This window comes from Phyllopteryx taeniolatus, chromosome 9 (assembly GCF_024500385.1).
Source record: "Phyllopteryx taeniolatus isolate TA_2022b chromosome 9, UOR_Ptae_1.2, whole genome shotgun sequence".
NCBI classification, from domain to species: Eukaryota; Metazoa; Chordata; class Actinopteri; order Syngnathiformes; family Syngnathidae; genus Phyllopteryx; species Phyllopteryx taeniolatus.
In genome coordinates, this window is record NC_084510.1 from 25,585,779 (window position 1) to 25,613,507 (window position 27,729).

The 27,729-nt window shown below is 43.5% G+C and overlaps 1 protein-coding gene across 5 annotated transcripts in view; it reads right to left on the reverse strand.

Annotated features, from left to right (window-relative positions):
- Nucleotides 1-27,729, reverse strand: part of cacna2d2a (calcium channel, voltage-dependent, alpha 2/delta subunit 2a) — a 202,871-nt gene that overhangs the window by 90,812 nt on the left and 84,330 nt on the right. For all 5 annotated transcript variants that reach the window (XR_009789987.1, XM_061783406.1, XM_061783404.1 and 2 more), the window contains exon 3: nt 21,769-21,885. Coding sequence is in view for 4 of the 5 variants with exons in the window: in XM_061783406.1 (XP_061639390.1) it covers nt 21,769-21,885 (117 nt within the window). In the remaining variant the exon portion in view is untranslated. The remainder of the gene's footprint in view (nt 1-21,768; nt 21,886-27,729) is intronic.

Below are 27,729 nucleotides of genomic sequence, written 5' to 3' on the forward strand. Positions count from 1 at the left end.
AGCAACAATATTTTTGGCTGGGCAACACAATTCCCACACGTGTGCATTTTCTATACTGCTTGTTCGCTTTAGGGTTACGACTGAGCTGGAGTCTATCCCAGCTGATTTTTGGCGAGCAAAGTAGGGTTAGGGTACACACTGGACAGCTCAAAATCAATCAATCACAGCGCACATTGATCCATCCATTTACAATATTGCTTGTCCTCATCAGGGTTGTGTTCGTATGTGATAACAACATAGTTCAATAGAATGTAACGAATTAAACAGTTTTTGCATCACGATTAATTCATTGAGGCTCCTTTTGGTGTGTGCGACTTGGCCACCGGGGGGCAGTATACTACAGACCTGCAGACAAATGAAGAGTTTCACAACTACTGTAAGTGACTCAGTAAGCTGCAGTAGTATTAGTCATTTTTGCAGAGGATAAAAAAAAAAATGCCTGTCAGTATTGTTATAGTCTCTGTCTACATGTGCTGATGCACCGTTTGTGTTGAAATACCCACTGCTTAAAATGTTACAAAATAGATATTTGTTCTCACGTCGAAAGCTTTTTCCATTATGTGTTAGCATTAAGCTAGCAGACTTTAAGTTATGTTTGTCTTAAATACACTGTGTCATTCTCTTAGTGTGTTATTTAATTTGACAGTAAACTTCAACCGGGATGGCATTAAACAGCTTTAAGCCTCTTTTTGGAAGAATTGTTCACTATCTCCCAAACTGCTGATTGTTGTGAAGTGAGTGCTCGTATTGCAAGTCAAAGCACAAAAAATCATCGAAATGCCGGCCCGAGAAACTTGTGAGTCAGGTCACTCGTCTCTCACTCGTCTACCACTGCTCTCTCCCATCCATCCAGCCATCTCTTTTCTATAACGCTTGTCCTCATTAGTGAGGAAACCAGATGTCCTGACTGTGAGACAAATGTGTCAACCACCAAGTTGAAGACCCAAGGCAGATGAACACCTCCTTGAGGGAGGTAAAAAGGTTACTACAAGACGAGAGCAGACAGATACGTAAGCGCAATCGGTTGAAGGTATTTCCACGTAGGAGCCGGCAGGGGGTCGAGGGTGAGGAGTCCGGTGACTCGAGGGGGCGTCTGGTCTAGTTCAATGTCCGCATTTGACAGATCATCATAAACATGCCCAAACGGCTGCCCGCTCTCTCCCCTAAGCTATTAGCATCGACCAGACATCAGAGAGTGAGCGCCAGAGTGCCCAAGGGGGCCCTTTTCCTAAAAATAACAAAACCATTCGAGATGTTAGTATCTCTTCGGCGTCCCCGTGAGGCTTCAACCTTGGAGGTGACCCACAAGGAGGAAATTGCATTGCGGCGGTGTGGAATTTGCAAGAGTTGCAAATGAATCACGTGGAGAGAAGCCCCACGACCCAGCACGTGACGCCTCCTTTGGCACCGCGGTGCATCTGGTAACAGGTTGCTTGAGCGACCTGCCCGTTTTCCACCGAGTGGGGAGGGGGGTGGTGGTGGATTGGAGCCAAAGTGGCATCAAGATGCAGGGCATATGTCTCCTTGATCAGAGGTGACAGCGATACACACACACACACACACACACACACGCACTGCGGCACCGACGCAACGAAACAAGATGAAAGCTGACGCATGTCCTCGATTTATTGGCCCTACAGTTCAATTATCTGCTATTTGTGTAACAAAAAGTCTGATTATGCAGATTATTCTACATGAATAAAACAATGGCAGGGACTAAAAGTCCTTGACAGGGAAGTCACAAAAAGACTTGTTTTCTGCCAAGGTTTGTCACACTACCACTAAAAAAAGATAGAAAATCTATCTATATATACATATATAGATATCTATCTATTTTTAGATCTCTCTCTCACTCTCTCTCTCTCTCTCTTTCTCTCTCTCTCTCTCTCTCTCTATATATATATATATATATATATTTTTTTTTAATATATTTTTTGGGGGGACGGGGGGTGAACGTATCCTCCGTTATGTACTGAAACACTAGTTACAGTTTTTGTGCTCTTTCTACAACATGCCACAAGATGCCACAAGATGGCGCCAAAGCCCTAAATAGGAATTGGTTTAGCCTGGGTTGTTAGTGGAGGTTACAGAGTCTTTACCGCATGTACATGCACACTTCAGGTTTTTAAAGGCAATGGTGTAAGCTCAATGTCGTTAGTGCGAAAGTTACAGTTTAAACTATTACTACAGGCAGTTCTAGAGATTTTTAGGGGACCCTCAATTACTCGCGTTTCTTCACCATTTGCAGTAGGGCTTGTTGGATTACTGTAAACACAACACTTAAAGGTAATTTAAAGGAGTTTTTTTTTTTTTTTTTTTTTTACAAACAAAAACAGTTCTCACGTGTCTCAATAACATGTCTGTGACATGCTGGTGTCAGAATAAGCCAAGGATCAAGTACTACAGTTACATTGGAGAGGGCAGCCGTGCAAGTGAGCCAGCCCTAAAAAAGTAAACACTGAGTCTTAATCCTATTTTGCAACTGTTTGATATTATCAGCCTAAAATATTTAAGACTACTGTATATCCATCCATCCATCCATCCATTTTCTGAGCCGCTTCTCCTCACTAGGGTCGCGGGCGTGCTGGAGCCCATCCCAGCTATCATCGAGCAGGAGGCGGGGTACACCCTGAACCCGTTGCCAGTCAATCGCAGGGCACATACGAACAAACAACCATTCGCACTCACATTCACACCGACGGGCAATTTAGAGTCTCCAATTCATGCATGTTTTTGGGATGTGGGAGGAAACCGGAGTGCCCGGAGAAAACCCACGCCGGCACGGGGAGAACATGCAAACTCCACACAGGCGGGGCCGGGGATTGAACCCCGGTCCTCAGAACTGTGAGGCTGACGCTTTAACCAGTCGTCCACCGTGCCGCAACTACTGTATAGTCATAATAAAAAAATAAACATTTTAATAGCTTTAGTACAGTATGGAAATCTATCAACAGCAGCACTACATGTGGTACGTGTTGCAAAAGTTGTTACAACAGTGTGATTCTAATTCTTAAAAAAAAAAAAAAAAAAAAGCAGGCAGACATATCACAGAAACAGCATTTGTGTTTTTTTTCAACATCCAAATCGTAGCCGTGCACTGTTTGACTTTTTCGTCATGGATGTCAGAGTATTATGATGAAGCGAACAAAACATTTACCGTGACGGCGACTTTGTCAAGGCCAGCGCCAATTTCATTTGTACGCAAATAAATGTATGCCAGACTCTGCCCGGAAGGGAGGCACACGGTCTAAAGACATATGGCACATTATTGCTGTTTATGGCCGGGGTGCCAAGTTTATGGTCTCTTAAAATCCTGCCCACCTCAATATTTTTTCTATTGGAGCATCTTGGCCTGCTTCTGTCCGTTTGCTCTTCTACCTAAGTATCTCCGTGACCTGCCCCACTGCCCCCTCCCTGTCATATCTGTCACAGGCGTTCAGTTGCCGGTCTTGCTCTGGGCTTCAAATTTAATTTGCTTTCAATCTGCTGTAATTGCTTTGAGAGACATCCGTGTCTCCATGTCTTTCCTCCCTTATGTCTACTTGAGGGAAGCGCGTCGGAGCAGCGGTTGGCACGTCTGCGCCATAGGCAAGAGGTTCTGGGTTTGAATCTCAGAGTTTGTGTGGCCTACCCGGCGCTTGTGTGGGCTTTCTGCGAGTATTCTGGTTTCCTCAGGCGTTCCAAAAAACATACAAGTTCGGTTCACTGAAAACTCTGGGAAGACTCACTTCAACGAGATGCCACAAGATGGTGCCAAAGTGGTATTTTTATAGTCGACGTGGCTTCGTTTTATCAAATAATAGAGGGTAGGTTCCCCTGGAAAATGAGAGAATAGGCAAATTTGCAACGGCCAACCCGTGAATATGTGGGTGTTTACTGTTCTGCCAAAAGCATGTCGCTAGCTATGACGTAGCAAGTATGAAGTATGAAGAGTCTACAATCAAGAGTGCGATGCGAGGGGGTTCCGTTCCTCTGCTTCACTCAATATCTTCTGAGTGGTAACTCAGTAATTTACCGAAAAATCTGAATACGAATACACACACCGTTCAAGCCTTACTGAAAAGTTTTTTGCCTACTAACTTTAAATCATATACCATAGAACAGGGTTCCCCAATCTTGCGATTTGGAATTTGATTCCTATTTTTTTGTAATATATGCATGTCTGCCATGTTATTTAGGTTCCATGCATACAGATTAGCTCGAATTCAACTTCCTCGCCAGATATCCTTTTTTTCATTATTCCAGTCCAAGAAACGACAGGATTAGTTGTGGCGGTTTTTAAACATCTGATTGTTATCGTCCTCTCCTGGGTGAACAATTAATCCCTCTCACTTGCCTTTCGTTTTATCAACCCTCCAGCCCCCCATTCGGGCTTCATCTGGCCTCCATTTCTCCGCTCCGCCCCCCTCCTCGGCCTCACCTTCCCAAGAGGAGATTTTTATTCAGAACAGAGAAACTGAGCTAAGTGTCCTGGTATTTATACACCAGAAACTGTCACGCCAGGGAATATGAAATCAGACCATGACGTGTTCCGTGTAATCGCTGGTCTTAGATTTATACATTTCAAAATGAATCTACTGTGGTATATGAAGTTTATTTTTCTCCGGGCATTCCGCTTGGATGGGTCTTGATTCAGTATGGTTAGCGCATCCGCCTCACAGTTGTGAAGTATGGGGTTCGAATCCGAGCTCCGGCCTTCCTGTGTGGAGTTTGCATGTTATCCCGGTGCTTCCACCGGTTTTCTTCCTCCCACATTTCCTCTAAATTCTCCATAGGTGCCGATGTGTGCATGGTTGTATGCCTGTGTTATGTGATCGACTGGCGAGCGGTCCATGGTTGACCCCACCTTTCGCCCAAAGTTAGCTAAAAAAGAGTCTTCAGCTACTACTTTTGTCAGCTACTTGTACATTTGAAGTCTTTATTTGGACACCCGCTTCCGGCACAGCACGGCTTGTCCCGCTAAAGTACAGAGAAGGCGATAGGAGCTAAAACGTTGTGTTCCGGGCTGAATTTGATTGAAATTGAAAAAAAAAAAAAAGAGAGAAATGGACTGAAGACAGAGAATTGCAGAATGTGTTTAACACCACGGGCAGCGATATATCATGCTATTGCAGGAAAGAGTGGTGGCCAATTTATGCTGACCATACAATTGTAATACTGCTAACTAGAGGCCATGGTTATAAATCAGACTCGAGAGGCTGAAAATAGTCACAAAATCTAATTTGTCCATAGAGCATACAGAAAGTACTCCGATTACAACCGGTTTTCAGGTAACGAACGGCACATAATAAACTAGTTCACGCAGCGGCACAAAAAGGCAAGCTCAATTATCACAGTCCTTATTTTTTTCCATTTGATTGTTTTATATTTATGGCCTGGAAGTGTTTTTCATACAAATATTTATTGCAATTATGACTTTATTACTGCATTAGCATAGGCTAGTGATAGAATACAGTGCATTCAGACTTGCCTAAAAAAAATCGTTCATTTGATTGCTTTATATTTATGGATTTTTTTCTGTAATTCTTTTTTTCATGACCGGGTTAATGCAGGTTATGATTGCAAAACCGTGAGTAATGTGCCCCCTAAAAAATGTTGTATTAATACTCTAAACAATAACTATACCACAAACTATGATCCCATAACAGTTTCATATAATTCCAAACTTACATTACTTTTGAATAAATGGCTTACAGATGATATGTTTAAAAAAAAAAAAAAAATAGAATGAATAAAAAATAAATAAAAAAGTGTGCGTCACGTCCCCTTCGCAACAAATAAACAAAAATACAATAACGAGCACTCAGCAGTTGGAAAAAATACACATGCGGTGGACTCTCCATATCTTCTGCTAACAACCCAGGCAAGATTTTAGAACAGTCCTAGACACAATTACTACTTTCCTATTCGCCAGTGCTTTGGTGTCATCTTGGGTCATTACAAAAAGAGCCCTCATCTGCGGAGAAATATCGCTAAGGATAGGTTCCAGAGGAAAAAAACAAAACAAAACATGAATTTATGAATTTGTTAATAACGATAACTAGGCAGTAGTTCACTGAAGAAATACCGTCATGAAATGTGCAACTTTTAACTATCCTACAGAGAGAAAAGGCAAAACAGCTCCATAAAAAAGAAAAAGAGATAACAGGGTGGAGAAAGACAAGATGGGAGATGATGTCCAAGTGCGACAGAGGGCGAGGTAGGCAGGCGAGCGTCGAAGAAGTGTAACCTTGACAGAGAGCATCTTCTGACAAGCATCTGCCTCCTATAATAATTTAGAAATAATCTCCATCCACAAAGGCCCAGCAGTCTGGCAGAGTAAATGCCCTGTGCCTGATCGATGGCTGCGATTCAGCCAGCTGCCGCTCGCCGCGTGCCGCTTGCCGCGTGCCTCAGCATCGATCTTGCGCCTTCCCTCTTTCTCTACCTCGACCCTCTCTCACTCTTGTACAGGAGTAAGAGGAGGAAAAACGTGGGGAGGAAGTCGTCTCGATGCATCGGAAAAAAACACCGGGATCGCACGCACAACGCGGCACAAACGGATTCAGTCTGTGATGTTTCTCGTGGAGGTGCGGCAAGCAGCCAAACAACCTGACACACGAGGAGAACACACCAGCGCTCACCCTGAGCACAATTGCTTTACAGCCTTAACTGCCAGTGTGCAGTCACCCCCGGCAACTAATTGACTTCTAAATGGTCGACCATGAACACTAATTTAAAGGAAAACATGCTCTCCTTCTGCCTTTAAACTGAAAGCAGCTTTTGATGATGATCAAACAGAATGCCATGCTCTACGATTGATATTATTATTAGTGTCACAGCGCTAGACGGTGGAAAAGAATAGTTTGTGTCGATGACTAGAGTGGTGCCCGACTTAGGAGTTTGCGAGCGGAAACTTCAGATGCGAGCCCTGTATGGTGGCAGGTGACTCGACTCACTTAACAACAAGTTTGGGAGATTCGATTCGATTTGGTAGATCCATGTTCAAAGCATGGCCAAAGGCACCAAGGGCAGCCTCATTCAAAATTCTCCAATCACTTGAGGGTAGGGGAAAATAAATCATTTCCTTGCAATTCAATCTAAATCACAATAAGAGAATGAATTCACGAGAACGTCAGATTAAATGAAGTTATTTTTAGTTCCTAAAAATTGGCCAATTGTTTCCCATTTTCCCAGGATAGTCCCCATTTGTTTCTCGGTGCCCTGCGATTGGCTGGCCACCAGTTGAGGGTTTACCCCGCCTCCTGCCCGATGACAGCTGGGATAGGCTCCAGCACGCCCGCGACCCTCGTGAGGAGAAGCGGCTCAGAAAATGGATGGATGGATGGATATAACAACATTATACAGAAAAGAAGACTTTTAATAAAGCTAGCTTTTATCTGGGCTCGCTTGCATTTCAAGGAGGAAAAGTGGCCATGGGAGAAGACAAGTGGAGAGACAAACAGGAAGAGAAATATAGCAGTTATTACAGAGGAGGTCTTTCAAGGTCACTATTTAACGGTTTCCTTTACTGTCTGACTAAACCGCAACCCACCCCCGAACCCAATGCTGCCCAGAGGCAAGCCCCTATCTCCCGCCCCTCTTTCCTCTTCCATCATGCACCTTTTTCCCTGTCACTCATTCTGCAGCCCATGCCCCATGGTCACTATGGCTGACAGCTGCCGTAGGTCTTCAAACACAAGCTAAATTAAACGGGTGATTACCGAGCAAACAGGCCTCCTCGCCGCAGAGTCGGGAGCCATCTGTCATTTGCCAAGGTAACCGGGCATTGAACAGAGTCTTCTCTCGGGCCTGCTAATTCATTGGCCTGTAAGGAAAAACTACTGCCAATCATGAGAAGTGTTTGGCCATTATGTTATGAGAGTCTGACAGAGTTATGACGGGCTGTCAAAGCTCATGACAGTGAGCAGGAATACAGGGACGAGGAGTAGCAGCAAGGGTGTGAAAAAGGGGGTCAAAGTCGGAAAAGATGGTTAGCTCAGTTCTGGGAAGAGATTGTACAGGACATGGACTCTTAGATGAATGGAGACAACACGAGATCATCACACAACAAATGAAAACTCACAAGCCACAGGAGGCAAAATACATGACTCACAAAGTTTCACGTAACATTTCAGGATGAGTCTAAAATGCACTAACGTTCACTGCCATTGACGGCTTTAGAAGTCAAATATCCATGTTAACTGGGAAGGCTAATTTGACCGTCTTTAAACTTTGAAATGCACGTTCAGGTGTTCAATGTTTCAGTTCTTTTTTGCGGTTTTATCACAACGAGCTGAACAGCAAAATTCACAACAGGTGTTTGATCCACGAGTCGACTTGTATGACGCACATCTGCAACTGAAACCCACCACATATTTCTGCGGACAAACATTCTATGAACAAAGCCTACACATCTCTCAAAGAAAGTAGAGCAATGTTTTTATTCCAATAAAGTGGTACACTCCAAAAACTGGGCTAAAACAAGACAAAAAGTCATGCAATGAGGAATAAGTGTACTCAATACTAGTAATCAAATCTCAATAAGTTAAATATTTTTTTGGATTAAGGGGGAAAATGTTTGCATCAGGTGAAAATGCTCTTACACAAAAAACTGCCTGCTGAGGAGAAGAAATATCTTGGCAGACAAATTACAGGCATATTTTGCCTTGATTAGCGATAGTGAGTAAATCTTGGTTTGATTTTTGTTTTCGCAGTGTACATTGGCAACTTTTAAAGTGTATCTCAATGTGGAGTTCCAAGCAAGCTATACTGTAGACTGGGGTCACCAACCTTTTTGAAACTGAGAGCTACAAGTTGTTGGGAACTGATTAATGCAAAGGGCTAAAAGTCCAACACAGACTTCTGGAAGAGCAAATGTGCTCAAAGTACCTTTACTTATGTGTTACTATGAGTCCATCCATTTTCTTTACCGCTTATCCTCACTCGGGTCGCGGGCTGCTGGAGCCTATCCCAGCCATCTTCGGGCGGGAGGCGGGGTACACCCTGGACCGGTCGCCAGCCAATCGCAGGGGACATAGAAACAGACAACCATACGCACTCTCATTCACATCTACGGGCAATTTAGAGTCTTCAATCAACCTACCACGCATATTTTGGGGATGTGAGAGGAAAGCGGAGTGCCCGGAGAAAAGCCACCCAGGCACGGTGAGAACATGCAAACTCCACCCAGGCGGGGCCGGAATTTGAACCCCGGTCCCCAGAACTGTGAGGCAGATGTGCTAACCAGTCGCTGTTACTAGTAGTCATTAATGATATTCATCTCTGTGACGACACTGATCATGTTAACACAATAATTATCAACAATGATTAACCAAGACTGCCGCCATTATGAGTAGACCGAGACCACCAGGCAACAGTTGAAATGATTTGGCCATGTGCAGAGTGTATACAGAGTGTATACATTTTTCTGGAACATCAACGTTTCAATGAAAATACTTAATCTAGCAGATAGTGGAATGCGCCGTGTGGACACACACACACACACACACACACACACACAAACAAGATTTTTTTTCCCCCCCCGGCACAAAATGCAGGTCCACACCACAACTGATACGGGACAAAGCAACAAGCCGAGACAGACTCCTAAACAGATTCCACGTAGGGTGCAAACACAACAGAGGAGAAGTGACAGCGCGGTGCAAACCAATGGAAAGAAATGGAAGGGGGAGAAAATAATTCAATCTGCAGCCTCCTCCTTCAATCAGCGAGTTACGAAGAAGAGAAGGCGGACGCATGCAATGCCTTTCCTCCCTACAGGCAGGGCGAGGGTGGCAGGCTTCCCGATAAGCCGCGACCGAGGAAGATTAACTGCTTGCTCTGACGGAAGAGGAAAATAAAGGCACCGCGCCGACCTCCGATTCCCTTGGCCTCCCTGTGTCCGTGTCCTCTGCGTGTACATTAGCATGATGAGAATGTTTCAACGGCGGCCGCTTTGACATCGGCTGACAATCACGGCACTGTGCACCACGGCAACATGACCTCTAAATCCTTTTGCATCCCGTCAAAGCTTCCATTGAGGCTTTGTACCCTAACCTAGCACCCGCGCTTGGCTGGTAGCCTTGCAAGACCACACAGTGCCGCAACTTCCCCCTTTGAAAAGAATGCAACACCAGACTTCCAACGCTGTTGTCATAGAGTTTGGGTGGTTTGCATGTCCGCCAACGTGTTCCGCCACACAGTCACGCTACGTGAATTTCTTTTTTATTTTGAACATTTTTTAGCCACCATTCGCTGAAAAACTTGCCAATTTGCTCTAATTGTGCTCTTTCTAAAACACCCTAAAATGCCACAAGATCGCGCCAAAGCCCTGTTTCATAGACAGGTACTCTCCGTATTCATTTATTGAGTCGATAAATAAAAGCCAATTGTTTGGTCTTTTTGGTATTATTGCTTAAAAATGCCAAATTTCTTCCCCCCGCCCCAGATGACTTATTAATCGATAGGATACTCAGTTCTAAAAATATTCAATAGCTGCAGGTCTCATCCCATTTGTGCATTAACACAGCACTCGCATTGGCAGATATCCGATAAGTGTCGGTTTTTATCCACATTCTGAAGGTATCCAAGCGCTCCATGCGATTTTTTTCCCCATTTACGCTGCCATGACTCATATCCCAATCGTGCCCCCTGAGAGCAAAACAATCTGAATTGTGTCACTTGAACCATGCTGTGTAAATCCAGCTTGACAGTTCCAAGCAATAGAGTCAATTTCAGTAGACTAAAATCGATTCTTTTCAGTATTCAGTGACTTTTGAAAAACTTTTTTCATTCAGTAACCTTTTTTTAAAAAAAAAAACCATTTTCAACCATGACTTTTACAACCTCCAACTTCATCTGAGTTTTAAGTTCTCACTGAGTACTACTGCCTTGCCGTTGGCCCTCTCCATTTCCGCGCGATGATACCGTCAGGCGTCCCCGTGAGTCATTTTCTAGCCGCAAAACAGTAAACCCCGCACGGGTGAGAAATGGCAAGACTCGGCGCATAAAAGGCACAAAGCGCGTCATTTATATGAATTTGTCTCTGGGTGACGGGGAAATGAAAGAGTGAACCAGCTGCTGTTGCTACATGAAGAAGTTGCTGCGAGACAAGAGAGCATTTGTTGCGATAAAGGCTACATTTAGATGCTCGAGCAAAACCACCCAGCGACTATATACATGCACATACACACTTCCTGTGCGTGGAGCCCATATTGTCACGATGATGAATGGTTTCAAGCAAGGCAAGGAATATGGCATCTGGAAAGTGACATTTGTTTATAGTTGGGGAGGAGGGAGGCAAAGGCATTTAAATGGAGCTGAAGCGGTGCATTCGGAGTTAAAATAAACGTGTGCAATGAAGATGTGAAGAATAGCGCCAGAGGCAACATGCTGCCACCAAGCAGATCAGGTTCTGACATTTTGACTAATGTGAAACGCTGCCAAGGGACAGTGGGTGGGATGTTGTGACCTTTATCAGCGGGAAGCGATAGAATGACTTAATATGACACAAAACGGTAATCCGGATATGTGGCCGTCTGCCTTTTGAAAACAAGGCGGCGTGACCCCGTCGCAGTTGGTGTTGGCGTCTGAGATGACGTCCCGCGTTATGTGCGAGCGTGACCTCGTGACACATGCACAGTGGGCGGGCAGGCAAGTGACGCCATTGCAGGCGTCTGGTGACTCCTTCCTTGAAGGTTAAACGAGCGGTGTCATTCTCTCAAGGCCGTGAAGAAGTACTGAGCCATACCTTAGACCGTTGGTTCTCAAACTGGTGTGGTGTAAAACACCACCTCAAAAAATTGGTTGCTTTCCAAGTACCAAAATCATGACCAACATTCAAATACAGTAGCGAGTAGGTCGAAGTGCACAAAATATTTGAACAGTGGTGACACTGAGGGGGAAAATAAAACTGTACTTAAATGGTTCAATTGAAATGACATTTACTTAAAAAATGTTTGAAAACAAACGGTGCAAAAAGATTAAATACAAATGTATCGTCCATCCATCCATTTTCTGAGCCACTTATCCTCACAAGGGTGCCGGAGCCTATCCCAGCTATCTTCGGGCAGGAGGCGGGGTACGCCCTGAACGGGATTGAACCCCCCGGCCCTCAGAACTGTGTGGCAGACACTCTAACCAGTCGGCGACCGTGCCGCTACAAATGTATAGTATTTAAGTTAAATACAACTGAATTGGAATTAACAAATGTTTTGTTTTGGCCATTAAAGTACAACTATAACATCCAAAGTTGAATCATTTAATTCAGACATTCTTCATGTACCACACTGCCTTAGATGGGTCCATTCAAACAAGTGTAGAGGTGTGTGTGTGCGTGTGTGCGCACGTGTTAACTGCGCTGCAGGTTGTAGCAGATGGCTGCTAATGGGAGTTCATAGATCCGAATGACAGGGCCAGGCAAATGGAACGGGGGCAAGGAATTATAGGACGGCATGTGCGATTCAGCATATGCTATCTAACCTAAGCGCTAAACGTAGCAGTCTACATAGTCCGCTCCACAGCACTTGTCCTATTTAGGGTCACGGGTGAACGTGAGCCTATCTCCAGGGTGCACCCCGTCTTCAAGTATAGGTTCCATCTTACCCGCAGCCCTAATGGGGAAAAGTAGTTAGGAAATGGATGGACAGTATTTGTAAATTTCTGTGGGCTGTCGAGTGCAATTTAAGAGAGTCCAAGGAGTCTGCAGGCAAAGATTGTGGATAGTGACTGGGAACCTTCCACAAACATTCACCGAACGCTGGTGAATGTTAGGTGCCAGTGCCAGGTTGACATTTATGGTGATCAATGTCACAAACATTGTCAAAATCCTCGTGAACTTTGGTTTTCAACCCGTCATGACTTCAGTGATCCTTAAATGCTTCATCTAGTACTACAGTTTCACCATCATTTAAATCTTCCACACCAACCCCCGATACTGTCAACATTTAGTTGATATTAAAGAACTAACTAATGTGAATGACAAAAGACATCAGATACTGTTCTGGCTGACATTTTCAGCTGTGACATTTGAAATAGATTTCAATCATTTTCAGCATCAAAACGGACAATCCTCGCAATGGCAGATGGACTAAACACGTCCAGCTATTTTCTTCAGATTCTGAGCGACATTTTTTAACGACACTGACAGTAATGCGATGTTTTTAGCAATCGGTATCATGAGGTCACATTTTCTCTTCTATTTTTATTGAACTAGAACTTGTCCTACTTCCTCTTCCTCTTCCCTGATGGGACCGCAGATTTGTATCCGCCTCTGCTAAGGCTAATGGGAAATGAAATTCATTTGTTTGAACCCACTTTTGACATTTATTCCAACTTCCTGGCGGTGGCACATGTCATAGCATGCCTTTCGCGACGCGGTGCGCCTCCGACTGCATGCGTGTTAAGTCCTAACTGGTGATTGGGTTGATTAATTATTCAAACTAGCCGACCTCCACGCCGTCGTGCTCAGGCGCGCTCATTATGAAGCTCTTGTAATTCATTAAACTGCCCAGATGAACACGGGCCACGGCGATGACTGCTCGCTATTATCGAGGGCCCCGCTGCGTCTTCAGGAGCTTGCCGCCGAGTAGGTCAATCGAGTCGGGCTGAAGACAATTAAGGACAGCAGGACACGTCATTGTTCACGCATGCAATGAGCAAAATCATGAATGGTTCATCTGTTCAATGCTGGCCCATTGCAGAGCAAGAAAAATTATCCAAACTGGCCTATTCATGGGTCACTATTCACAAATTCACCTATTTGCGACTTGCTAAAAAAAAAAAATAAATAAATCACCTATTCGCAGTTTTGGTGCTGTATGCCTGTCACTAGATGGTGGTAAAGGTCTGTCTAAATACAAAAGTTGTGCAGTAATTGGTGTCAAGGAAGTATGTCGAAGTTAAAGATCTTGAGTGAGCTACAAGCTTGGTATGTTGGGTAGGAGTGAAGTTTAGCGTGGGTTTAGTATGTGGGTGTACTTCCGGTGTATTCTTTCAAAATGTATTTTCAAGGGTAATGTAAGTAGATAGACCAAGTATAATATGGTCCAGAAACAACAACAACAACAACAAAAACACTTCTTGAACATGGCACAGGTCTCACTCAAATACATGTTTTTCTGACAGTCTTGCCACACAACTTAAATTAAGCCTGAAACACAAGGTATTTGAGTTATGTAGCGTCTCAGTCTCAGCCATGTATAATAAGTACACAGGTAAGAAATTAGATATACAAGTAGGAATACGGATGTCATTTTTACGGGGGGAGGGGGTCAATTACTTTCAGGTTTTTTTTCGTTCACCAAATGTTGGCGCTTACATTGTCAACCGTATAATTATCAGATTGCGGGATGCTGCGTCGCTGTGTGAAAGCACGGCAATACCTCGCTTTAAAGGGTTCTGCGCGGCAGGAAAAATGGCTGTGATGCAGCCATTGTGTGTAAAAGTGGCTAAAGAACGCAACAACTGTTGGACACAAATGACTCGCACATTTTATTTCTTGCACTGTATGCTGTTTTAATTGTATTTTTGTTTTAGAATTTTTTTCCTCTTCGTTTCAAATGTTTCTAAGTTGTTTTTTTCTTTGTTTTGAAATGCTTTTAATCTTGTAAAGCACATTGAGTTCCCTTGTGTATGAAAGGCGCTATATAAATACATTTGTTTTGCTTTGCACTGCACAATTAATTATACCAGAGGGTCTTTAATCCGAATGACATTTAAAAGAAAATTGTTTTTAACCACTATAATGATGTTTGTAGCAATGAATCTTGATTCTTTCAAATTATACCAGTGAAAAGTATTTTTGATTTGAGCCTTCACAACTAAGACAATTATGACAATACATATTCATATCATACATTAGGAAATGTTGATTTGTTTTGTGAGGGCCTAACACAAACAAAGTGGATGGACAAACAATATGGTGGGCATGCGCTAAAAACATCACGGCTTTACAAAAGAAACTTTTGTTACTATGTTAGAGTATTAAGGTTAGGTGTTCGTTCCACCATATTATGTACTGCTGAACAAAACGTTTTCAAGCAAACTCCACTTTTTTTTGCAAAAATATTAAGATGAAGAACATAAATCCTGTTTGTACAGGATGTGTTCCAATATGTCTTGATAAAAATGTGCATGTTTTGTTCTGCGTTAGGAAGCTTTTTAAGCCCCTCTTTGAGAGTATTCCCAAATCGGTTCCGCGGGCGGTGCAGGGCAACATGCGGCCGCAGCGTCGGCTAACTGACTGAATCACCTCAGCATCAGTTAGCAGACGCGACGTGCAACAAAAGTGAGCAGCAGACGATTCAGTAGAGGCGAAAAAGCTCATCAGCGGTGTGATTGAGGGAGCCTCGTTTTTAGGTCCGCTGGCCAATTTCAAAGTGTGTCGTCTAAATGTAGCCGTTTTAAATTGGTTATTTGTGCCCGTCTAATTAAAAGCCAAATGCCGAGTTGTCGCTGAAGAAATCCTGCTGGGATAATAACTCCGCACTCTGAGGACACGCTTAAAACGCTCGCCTGACAACTGCAGAAAGTTTCACTCCTGTTGATTTCTACCTAAAGTTTTGCTAACTAATACATTAGTTCTGAAGTCAACGGAAATAAGCAAAGGATCAGGGCTGTGTTTCGTCACTCAAGGCAAAACAAGTAATGGCGACCGTCACATCCATGTTCTGCACTGACAAAAGATTCTTTTTCACATCAACAAATGGTCTTCACCGAACAAGTCCATCAAATCCTTCTTGAGGATATTAACATTATATTTAATGTACTCGATAAGAAAATGAATCAACATTATTACAACAGCGCACACGTCACTTTCCACTTCATTTCTACTGGATATTGCTCGGCTGACACTGACAGCAGCGCTGCAGCTACTTGCATAAGTGTCTGGTTCTTGCTGTTGACGGTTATGGACATTCAATGCCACCATGAAAAAAGTTGAAACCTTTGGTTTTGATAAAAACTGTTTGTTTTCCTCTCATCTTCTCTGCTCAACTGGAGTAACTTCATTGTCCTCACAACCGCAAAAACAAGTTTGTTTTGTTACCATATTCCTGAATCAGGTCTGTACATGCACTGTGAGAAGATGGAATAGTCCATTGCATAAGAAGGGAGGGGGCAGCAGTTGAAACAATGATAGGTTAAGTATTTTGCTAGGCTGGGTGAAGATACAAAGCCATTTTCATTCCACACCCGGAGTCCTGCCGCTGGACTACACCGTCTGAAACACTACATGAAATCCAAAAGGCAAGCAAGCAACGTGTGAGCTTCCGTGCGACGTAACAGCGGGCTAATTTTTGGAACACTGTAACTGTGTGAGCAAAAATGTGAGCAAAAAGTGTCATCATGTCTCCTTATTACTGTGACTAGATCCAAGTGTCTTCACCTGTACCGAGTGTTTGCTGTCGTCTGCAAGCCACGCTGGAGATTCAGCGTCTCAGTCAATTATTAATAGATGTAATGCGATGACAGTTGACTGTGAACAGGCCCGTCACCCCCCATCCCTGACCCCGGCTGCGTCATCTTGGTTTCCGCGCTCAGGAGGAGACGCGGGCCGTGCCGTCTGATTGATTAATTCTGTCAAGCACGCTTTGGCTGTCCACGGCACGGTGTCCGAAACGAGCTTCCCTGCAATCTTTCACAATTACTATCGGCGTCACCATTAAGTCAAAGAGCATCTCCGTCATCTCTGAAAGACAAGCGGTCCCAAACAAAACCGAATCAATTATTATGTCCATCCTCACTTGAGCTCTTCTTTCACAAGACTTGTTGTGATTGTTGGAATGTTTGACTTTTTCCTGTGAGAATAAAAAAGGTGAAATCGTGAACAGAAGACGTGGATGTGATGCCACTTGGTGACTTATGTATTTTTCACAATTTCAAAGAGTTCGCTGGCGTCTTAGTACCCAGACCGTATGTTTGACAGATTTTTGAACACAAACAGTGGAGCAACTTATATAGAGAGACAACGATACTCACAGGCATATTCTTTATGCTCTGCAAAGAATGACTATTACTGTAGTTTACTGAGCAATTGTCACAGTTTCCTTCTTGTATATCTGTATTATACTTCCCCTACGTGGCCAAGCTGCACACACCAGATGGAGCAGCACAATGTGCATTGAACTGAAGCAAAAAAGGTGGTAAAGATTGTTCAATTCTTTATCAATTTTATGAAGCACACCATTATCAAATGCTATTTTTTTAAAAACAAAAATGTTTAGATTCATGGCATTTCCATTCATTTCAATGGGGAAAGAGGATTTGAGATACTAGCATTTTGAGTTAAGAGCATGTTCATGTAATGAATTAAATGCGCATCTCAGTGATGCCCAGTATTTCTAAACAACTCAATGGTCAATTTTCTCCATGTCCTCTTTAAATGTCCAATCAGATAGCTCTGGTATCATCCCTCCAAGGCTCACTTTGAGCGCATTTTTGCATGCATATGATGTGCTGTGATTTTCAAGCATTATAATAATTGACTTGTTTTACATTGAGATGTGACATAGCGCAAAGGTAGAGGTGACAAAGGCCAAACAAGAGGCATATGATGACATGTATGGGTTAGGGAAGTGAAGAAACGGGTCCAAGCAGGTTGGAACGGGTGGAGGAAGGTGTCAGGTGTGCTACGTGACAGAAGAGTCTCTGCTAGGATGAAGGGCAAAGTTTCTAAAACAGTGGTGAGGCCAGCCATGATGTACGGATGAGAGACAGTGGCACTGAAGAGACAACAGGAAGCAGAGTTGGAGGTGGCGGAAATGAAGATGTTGAGGTTCGCTCTCGGACTGACCACGTTGGATCAAATCACAAATGAGCTCATCAGAGGGACAGCCAAGGTTCGATGTTTTGGAGACAAAGTGAGGGAGAGAAGACTCGGATGGTTTGGACACGTCCGGAGGAGAAAATAGTGAGTACATTGGTAGAAGGATGATGAGGATGGAGCTGCCAGACAAAAGAGCTAGAGGAAGAGCAAAGAGAAGGTTGATGGATGTGGTGAGGGAAGACATGAGGGCAGTTGGTGTTGGCGAGGAGGATGCAGGAGAAAAAAGGATGACGCGCTGTGGCGACCCCTAAAGGGACAAGCCCGAAGGAAAAGAAGAAGAAGATAATAATTGACTTGCTTCTTCAGCCCACACTACCTTGAAACTGCATTTTCTTTTCTGCCATTGTTGTTGAAAACCGCTCGTCGATGCTTGCTGTTGTGTTGTAACTGTCGCACGATTGCAGAAAAAACCGTTGGGCTGTAGAAATACTCTTTGGCTCCACGAAAAATAGAGCGGGTGGAACGACACGTGTCGGTTGCAAGATATTGGAAGCGCTTCTGTACCTCAGAGAGAGGATCGCCGGGCAAAAGCAAAGCCACTCAAGTCTATCCATGTCCAGCGCTTCAGATTGTGAGACAATTCTGCACTGGTAGTGACTCAAATGTAAGTGACTCAAGCAGCCGGCACACAGTTTCCTCCCTAGAGCAATATAATAGCCTCTCCCAACGAACATGGATTCTGTGAGGAGCGCTGATATCGAGTTATATGGCTCAATCTTGTTTTTTTTCTAGGAATGCTTCCATCAACCGGTCCTCTGTGATTGCAGCCTTTACCGCTATTTTAATCTGTTTGCCTACCGAAACGCATGTAAATTTCCTCAAAGAAAATGCACAGAGCGCCGAGGCCGTTCGTCTTAGCCCACTTCCACGGTTTGACCCTGCCAGCGTGGAGTGCTGGGCGCGTATCCGTCAGACGATGAGCAGCGCGTAGACAGCCATCCGTCAGCCTTTAAGTGCGATTGGGATAGTATTGAAATGTGTGTAATTGGATTAGACCGACCTTATCCCCCCCCCCCCCCCCCCCCCTTATTCTACCAAACTCCACTTTGAAATTTAGAGTGAAGAGATTTAACAACGGAGCTTTTCGCTCCGCGGAAGCTGACGGGAACGTAACAACTTTCGAGTATATTTGCTCGCGGCAAGAAAATCCCAGCAGGGGCCCCTGACTGACAGCTCCGACTCATTTCGGGCCGTGAGTGACGGCGGACGAGAAGCGACGCCATCTGGTTCAGAGCGACCCGCCTGAACTCAGGGCCCGATCTGACGTGAAGCATCACAGGAAGAGGTGAGCGGCCCTCGGATCAGTCATCGCAAGTCGCGTGGCGTCGTGCGCAGACACGGCAGGCTACCCCGGCGAACCTTCTCCGGCTTCAAAGAGCTGTCAGAGTAACATTCTGGGATCGCTCTCAGGTGTGAGCCTGTTGCTCTGATCTCACGCTGTACACAAACACACACACACGCACGCCCTCCGCTAATACGACGCAGGAGTCGCTCACCGCTTCGATGTTCAAATTCAAGCGCTTTCCAGATCAATTTCGAGACTTTCCACTTGCCTTAATGCTGTGCGCAATGATGTAGTTATACAAAACGATTTCATTTTCATCCATTTTGTGCAGCAAGCGTGCTCATTAGGGTCAAGGGTGAGCTGGAGCCGCAGACAGTTGGGGCCCGGATTCAAACCACCCACCCTTCAGTCAGTGGACAACCCGCTCTACCAACTGAGCCACAACTGCCCTGTGCATCACGAGTCCATGCTTCAATGCCCATTGATATTGTGCCCGTTCTGGTGTGCACACTTTAGCCACCAGGGGCAGTATAGTACAGAAATTCTAAACATCGTGACTCACTAAGCTGCAATAATTTCTGTCAAACAAAAATATTCCTGTGAGTATTGTTATATTGTGATATTGTCTGTCTGCTTGTGCTGTTTCAACATTTGTGCTCAAATATCAGTTACTTTAAGGGTTTTATGCTCTCCGTTAGCTCATCTATGACGCTTTGAATAGTGTGTTAGCATTAAGATAGTGGAAACTATTGTGTGGTTGTCTTAAATACACAACTTGTAATTGTCTTTGCTTTATGTGTATTTTGACAGCAAACGTCAACGAGAAGTGGCATGGAACAGCCTGGCACCACTGTACTTTTATGATCTGTGTAATATTGTTTACTTCCGTGTGGTCAATGCACTGTTAATACATGTGGAGTTATTTACGTGCTGTGGCGTTGGGGTTGTTTCATGTGTTCTGTCAGCAAAAGCAACAGCCATATTGGATATGTGTCACTTGAAACGTACAAGAAAATCGTTTTTTTAATCTGACATATGCATTGCATCAGAATTGGGTACTGGGACCTGCAACATAAATCCTACCGAAGAGGTTTCAATATGAGCGTTCCACACATTTGTGGAAGATTTTGTTGTTCGCACGCGTGGCTGGATAAATATTATCCATGTAGGGAGCAACTACAAAGTGTCAAAAAGAAGCATGTGAACTTACTGTTTTACATTTATATTCAGCAAAGCCATTACAACCCCATTTTTCTTTGCCTCCGTTCCCTTTTTGCAATCTCTTTTCCTTTCCGCTTTGCTCTTTTTACCAAAAACTTTTTACCGCCTCACTTTTGCCCCGGCACCTTCCTTCCGTCACTTCCCTGCTCATTTTCAAATCTATGAATTTCTGAACATCATTTCTTGATTTTTCCACGCCGCAGGAGGACACTCTCATTCCAGACTGTCTTTTTTTTTTTCCTCTCCCTTTACCACATATCAACTCATTTCCTCCCTACCTCCTCAGTGAGTCTGGCGGACAAGTGGAAGTTGTTGTTGTGGTGTGTGTGCGTGTGTGTGTGTGTGTACCAGGTGGGGTGAAAAGTGCCAAAAACCAATGTCATTCGAAATCCAATCACGGCCATTGGAGATGTACTGAGACGCCTTGCTCCCTTTAAGGATCCCAACAGTGGAATTAATCACGCCCCTGAGAGACCTCTGCTTCTCAGGATGAATGTGCTTCATCCCCCCAAACACCACATGCTTTTGGAAGATACACACTTCCATCCTTTTTTTTTTTTTTCCTCCTGTAAAAAACCCAAACTCGAAAATGTCAGCGCTTTTCACTCTCAAGTGACCGTAGCAGGGTCAAAATGAATGTGAGTCATTTGACCCAGGGTTTCTTTAATTATCCTTTAGTGTCAAAAAAAAAAACGGGGGAAGAAATCCCAATAATGCATTGGTTATATCTCATTATTAACGCCATTACTTATGATTTCAACCAATATTTAGTGCACTCCCTCTGACTTGGGAGGATATTTTTTTTCTTTTCATGGGAAAAAAATACATTTAGTTGTTTACACTTTTTAAATATACTAAAATGTGAAATGAGCCATTTAACTTTGGGTAAGGGACCGACTAGTCGCCAGTCAATTTCAGGGCGCATCCGTAAAAATGTTTTCGTTTGTTTTTTGTTAATACTACTTGAGGTCAGTGTCACAGGTAACTGGAGCCTATTTGAACTGAATTTGAGCAAAATAAGCGCTCATATTTTTGGACTATTTTGAGTCTTCAACGAGGCTAACACGCATGTTTTTAGGAATGTGGGAAAACAAAACAAGCAAGTCCAACCTCAACGAAGACTGGAACACAGATGCCCGGTTCAGAGGCAGATGTGCCAACCACAAATCCACTATGCTGCCTATCAAGTACATCCATAAAGACATTTTACCAAACACATGGCCTTCTTTTTTTAAGTTTCATTTTGTTGGATGAATGTTAAAATGTTATTTAAAAAAAGTTTTATAATAGTGACAATATGTCAGATGTCACTTAACATTATTTTCTATAGGGAAAATTGGTAATGAAGTCAGCATGACGGATTTGTGTTGTGAACTTTTGCTGCATTTATTTGAACATCATTATGTTTATATTTCTGCATGTATTAGCAACATGTTTTAAGCTTTTAGCGGCTTACCTCCAGGGATTTCCTCTTACTGTTTAGCAGCTTGGAAATGTCCCGGGCCACTCTCTCCACAAGGTCCTTGGGGTTGTTCCTCTTGATTTCAAACTGGCTCCTCTTCTCATTGTAAATCTGCACAGACACGCACACACCAAAAGTGAGAAGCACAACTCAGATTACACAGCACACCTTCATTTGTTTTAAGGGGATAAATAATTTAATCGCAGGGGAGCAGCGTGCTTGCTCTGAAGCGAGCACACAAGATGGTAAACATGATCCGCCGAGCAGGCAAGGAGTCTGCCATCGCTCCCGTAAGCCTCAGCGCTGTAGCGTCAGTAAACAGAGCGGGGACCTTAATGGCACAGCACTTAGCAGGCCCAGCTGCAGTCTGAAACCAATTAAATATACAATAACTCTGATGCCTTCCTTACCCGCCAAAATCCTTAGTTGTGGCTGTACGACAACTTCATTGTATAATATTTGTCTTTACACTGCCATGACGAATATCCCATCTATGACATCTGAGAGCAAAAAGTCAAAACAATAGAATTGTGTCACTTGAACCAGTCACTGTACAGCCAGTCTAAAACACTTGGTTTGGTTATTGTTAGCTTTCCCCCCCCCCCCCCCCCACACACACACATTTCCACATATGGTCACAAGCACGGCTGCAAAGATTAATCGAATAACTCAAACAGTTCAATTACAAAAAAGTCAAAACAAAATTTCTGCCTCGAAAGCTTTGCAGGGATCATTTTCCCACAGGGACTAATGTAATTGCAGATGCACGCACCACTCCGTGTAGAAATAAGTTCATAAGGACAAGAGAGTGGATAAAAGCCAAAGAATGGCCAAAGTTTGGGATCATTTCACACTTTAAAAAAAGTACATATAGTGCAATGTGTTTACTGCAAATCAGAACGTCTATGATCGCCAGCACAAGCTAACCTAAACATCGTTAGCAAATTTAATATAACCACTCATTGATATGCATTGTAATGCCCCCACAAGTCGTCAAGCATCGACACAGCTGCCTGTGTATTTTCAATCACTTTACTGCAAAAACAGTAAGAAAATAAACAACAACGTTCAACTGATCAGCAGACTGGCTAACGGTTAGGCAGTTCACAGCCAGCCGCTAGCCTGAGCTGACAACAACCAACTCTATTTTCATTCACTGACGCCCACGTCACTCACCAGAGCAGACCCTGCCTTTTAAAGCCACAACAACTCGAGGTCACAGATAATACAATGGAGATTGTGAGGATGGTGATCCAATGTGGAAAAAATAATACCATTTTGTTGTTCAATCATGCATAACCAATTGTTATCCAACGACTCGACTAGTCTATGGGATAATCGGGAGAAAAAAAGGATTCAAAACATATTTGATAGGAGCAGCCCTTGTCTGAAGATCATCCTCTTTTATCAGCATGCCCAAAAAGACGTTCTTTACTAAGTGGGCCTGTAAACCTGTGCACTATTCGCAGTCACATTTCTCGGAGTTGCAAACGTACATGCCTTATGAAATATTCTGTAGTACATAAAGTGAAGCGCTGATGCGCAGCAAGAGGGAAAACAAAGGCATCCGTGGGCTCTGTCTCCATCAAGCTGAAAGCTGGGCAGGCAGCCATTGGCCCAGTGAACTGACACATCTGGTCCCAGAGGTTCAAGACCGCGCCAGCCAAGCACTCTGATGAGATTTGCCCGGCCTTGCTTTTATTCTGGCCAGGCCCCGAGGGATCACAGATTGTGTTTACCTTCCAGCGGTAGGTCAATAAGAGGTATCTTCTCGCTAAGGTGACATACACAGGAGCTACTACAATCTAAAGTGGCAATCATTATTTCAAGCGCTTTTTCCCCAAGGTGGAACAAGCTATCAGTGGAATCTTAATAAAGCAGCCAAGAGCAAACTTTGGTGGGCTCCAGTGAAGAATGAAGTGAAACGCGTGACTCTAAATTTGTTTTCAAATCAATATTCATTTTGTTAATGTGCTCCGCCCCACTCGAGAAGATTCATTGCGGCAAGCTCCCAGGTGAGGGACGAAATTAAACATGTCGCTAGAAATTAGGATTTTCCTTTTATTATAATTGTACTAAATGTCATAAGCAATTTTCAACACTGAATAATCCAGATGGAGGAAACAAAAATCTCCGATATAATGCCACTACAGGCAGTTAACACACGTACTGATTTTTTTTAACCTTGATTGATTGATTTTTACACGATCGGGATTTTGGAGCCGATCACCAATCAGTGAGTTGAAAAAAACGATAACCGATCACCGATCCCATCACAAGATGGAGGAATGTCTATTCAAATGACCTGCTCATTTATTGTATATACTTGTGTACTTAATTGCTCAACAAATTATATTTACAATAAATAATGTATCTTTGTTCCTCTATTTATGCCAGTGAGGCATAGTGCCAGACAGAGCAAATGAATGGTCTTCTATTAAATGGCAGGAAGTAAATACAGTAATTAATGTATCGACTTTTTGTGACATTTTTTGTTTGTTAGTGTGCCGTGAGATTTTTCAATTGTAAAATATGTTCCTTGGCTCCATAAGGTTGGAAATCACTGCTCTCGTCGCATCGTGTATTCTAATCAGTCAAGTCAGACCAACATTACAATGTCACAGAAATAATGGGTGCCAACTTACTGGAATTAAATGACTTTATTTTTAATTAAATGACTGAAACTTTAGAGCATGATTCGACAGAACGGCGGCAGCATGTTTACGTCCAACCGTTCGTGCTACCGCCAGCTCTCCTGTCCTGAGCATCGGTGACCACCAACACGCGTTTTTCCGCATTTTGTCCTTATAATACAGTCGGCGCGCTCCACTCTTGTTGTCGTCGCCACGGTAACGAGTGTATCCAGTCGCTTTTGAGTTGACAAGATAAAGCCTAATGATCGTAAAAAACGAAAAGGATTATCTGCACCAATAGTCTTCTACCCTAAACTACAGTCGATGACTGGCATCATACTAAGACTGACCCGTGCGAGGTAGCGTTTTGCCACATGGCATCCATACTGCCAGAAAACACGGGGGGGTAAAAAAAAGGAAAAAAATGGCTATTATTCCGATTCTAGTCACAATCATGGAGTCCGTGGCTACCATACATAATTTGAGATCATCAATATTGAACAGGTTCTATCAGGCAAACTAGTGTGGAATGCTAAAACCCATGCACGCACATTTTATATGCCATGGGTGTAAGTCCAGAAAATATCTTGGCACCAAGATGACATTTCTCATGAATATCACAGATGACAGGTCAGTATTCTATACGAGTTTCCTCTGTTTGATCGAGTATGACACTAGCGTAATGGATCCGCCTGCACTGTTTTCCGCAACTGCTGTAGCCCATGTTTATTTTTGTATCACTTACTGCCACCTAAACGAAAAAGCAATCACTTTCGCCGGCATTTTGTACATTGCCCAAGGAAAGACTGTTTTATTGTATTTGTCAGTTCATGGTGTTTTAATAATGGATGCCTAAAATCTCGCCAGTCAAGTCACCTCAGCAGTCAATTGAATTATCTGATAATTCTACTGTTTATATTTTATTTAAATGAGCGTGCGCATCGCCTGCATTATTGATAGTAATTAACAGTCAATTAAGAAGCACTGTAAGAACACTATATACTGTAGTTATTGGCAGCCTCTGGCTGACAACGGCAATAACACCGCTACGGAGTAAATGTAGCATCACCATGCACCATATATAATTCATATTCAAATGAAAGTTAACTTTATATAGGGCAGCTCTATTTATAAAGCATGAGCGTGGCCGTGTTTGTTATAGTAGGACATTGTTAATGCATTCGACTGTGAATGTCTGGGCATTAGCAAGTTCAGCTTTTTTTTTAAGCAGTAAATGATTATTAAGTCCAATTAATGATTTTAAAAACTTCTTCACCTGGCAGCACGACAGACTTGTGGTTAGCATGTCTAGCTCACAGTTTAGAGGTTCTGGTTTTGAATCCTAGTCCAGCCTTCCTGAGGGAATCTTTGCATGACGTTCTCATGTTTGCGTGGGTTTTCTTCAAGTACTCCGGCTTCCTCACAAACACCAAAAACATTCATGTTACGTTCATGCAAGACTAAATTCTCCATATGTGTCAATATGAACTAATTTCTTGCATTTTTTTTGGTCTGAAATCCTACTAAATTGTGATGATAATCTCTCAGCAAAGGTTAGTTTAACAGAACAGGCATTTCTGATCTTTACATCGCATGTAAATTATTTTTGTAATTTGGTGCCTTGGTGAGGAAGTGCTGCCTTCACCAGTGAAGATGCAGTACAATGATGTTTTTTCTTTCTCTGTGGGCACTTCCACCTCCACAGGTTGTGGCGAGTCTCCTTGTCGCAACCCCCAAGCAATTGGGGCTACTGCTTCCGCAAGTAGCGGCCAGTCGCCTCGGTGTAACGCCCTAGCTCCACCCCCAGTCGTCACGGTTCAAAAAGCTGCACTATACGGTGCGCTATATTTCTTGATTCTTACAGTGGTTTGGCAAAAGTATCGGTTTTAAATGATTTCAAAAGAAAGAAAAAAAAAAAAAAACGTTTCCCCTTGAAAAAAAATGATTCCGTCATTTAAAAAAAAAAAGCAAATAAACACCATAACATGACTCTCTGGTGTTGTACAATAACATTGTAAAGGGGCTCATTTGTTCTTGGATTAAAACATCTATTAGTGCTAATCAGTCATGCAGTTGGCTTGAGGCTGTGAAGCCTGGGCAGCATTCTGTGCCGGCCCGTCATTCTCCGCGGGAACGGCGAGACGTGGCTCGGCAGACCGCTGCTGACGGCCAATCAAACCTTCTGCTGCTGACACTTTACACAGGATATGACACCGGCGACTGCCAATTGCCGCCAATATGCTTTCGTTGGCACGGAGGACGCAAGGGAATGAAACTCGCACATTGACGTGTTCTGGGTACAGCTTGTTCACATCACACACATTCTGTCATGCTCGTCATTCAGCCCATGATGACGGCTTCCAGTGTGCCAAACACTCAAGCGTAGTACTGTAAACACACAGATGGGAAGACAAGAGGGCGATGGCATGTCAGAAAAGCACTGAAAATAAAACATTCCGCTACATACACGTCCACATTAGCATGTCCAGCTTTGTATTCACAACTCGAGTCACATGTGAGCCACGTGTCACAAACGTTAAAGACGCATAATAGCATCGATGGGCAGCATGGTAGCCTAGTAGCTGCATGTTTGCCTCACAGTCGAGAGATTTCAGTTTGCACGGTCTCCCCATGCTTGAGTGGCTCCCACGTTCCAAAACCGGGCCCACCGTAACCAGAGCGACGTAGCCCAACACCACTTAACGAGACAATTGTGAAAAAATGACAGTCGACAACCCACAGTTGCACATTTGGCAATAAACCTTCGCACACGTACTAACTCGCTGCAATTGAAAAACTGCAACCTTTGGTGATCTAATTGAGAAACGTTTAGAGGCGCCACATACACTTTTTATTTTTTTTAATTCCACCACAAACAACATGGCGCAATTGTCAAGGAAGAAGCAAATTGCCCTGTCCGCTGGAGCTATATTATAATCATACAAGGAGAGGAAAGGGGTAAGAAATACAGGAGTGTGGATATTTACAGTAAGTGCGTTTGCAAAGATCACGCCAGCCGTCGACTGTACTGGTACTCATGCGTTTCGGTGACAGAGACTCTCCACGCTTCGCTCTTGAGCCACAGGTACATGTGAAACTATAAATACAATAAAGTATTAAGTCTGGCCCAAAGTCAGCCGGGATAGGCTCCAGCTCAGCCATGAGCCTAATGAGGACAAGTTCGAAATACAAATTAAAAATGATGGCTGGATAGTCATACGAGTCTGTACCACTGACATTAACAGAAATATTGAGATTATACTCATCGGTAATTAGTATTACTTTGCAGCGAGCATACACTGTCGTCTGCCGCTTTTAGTTA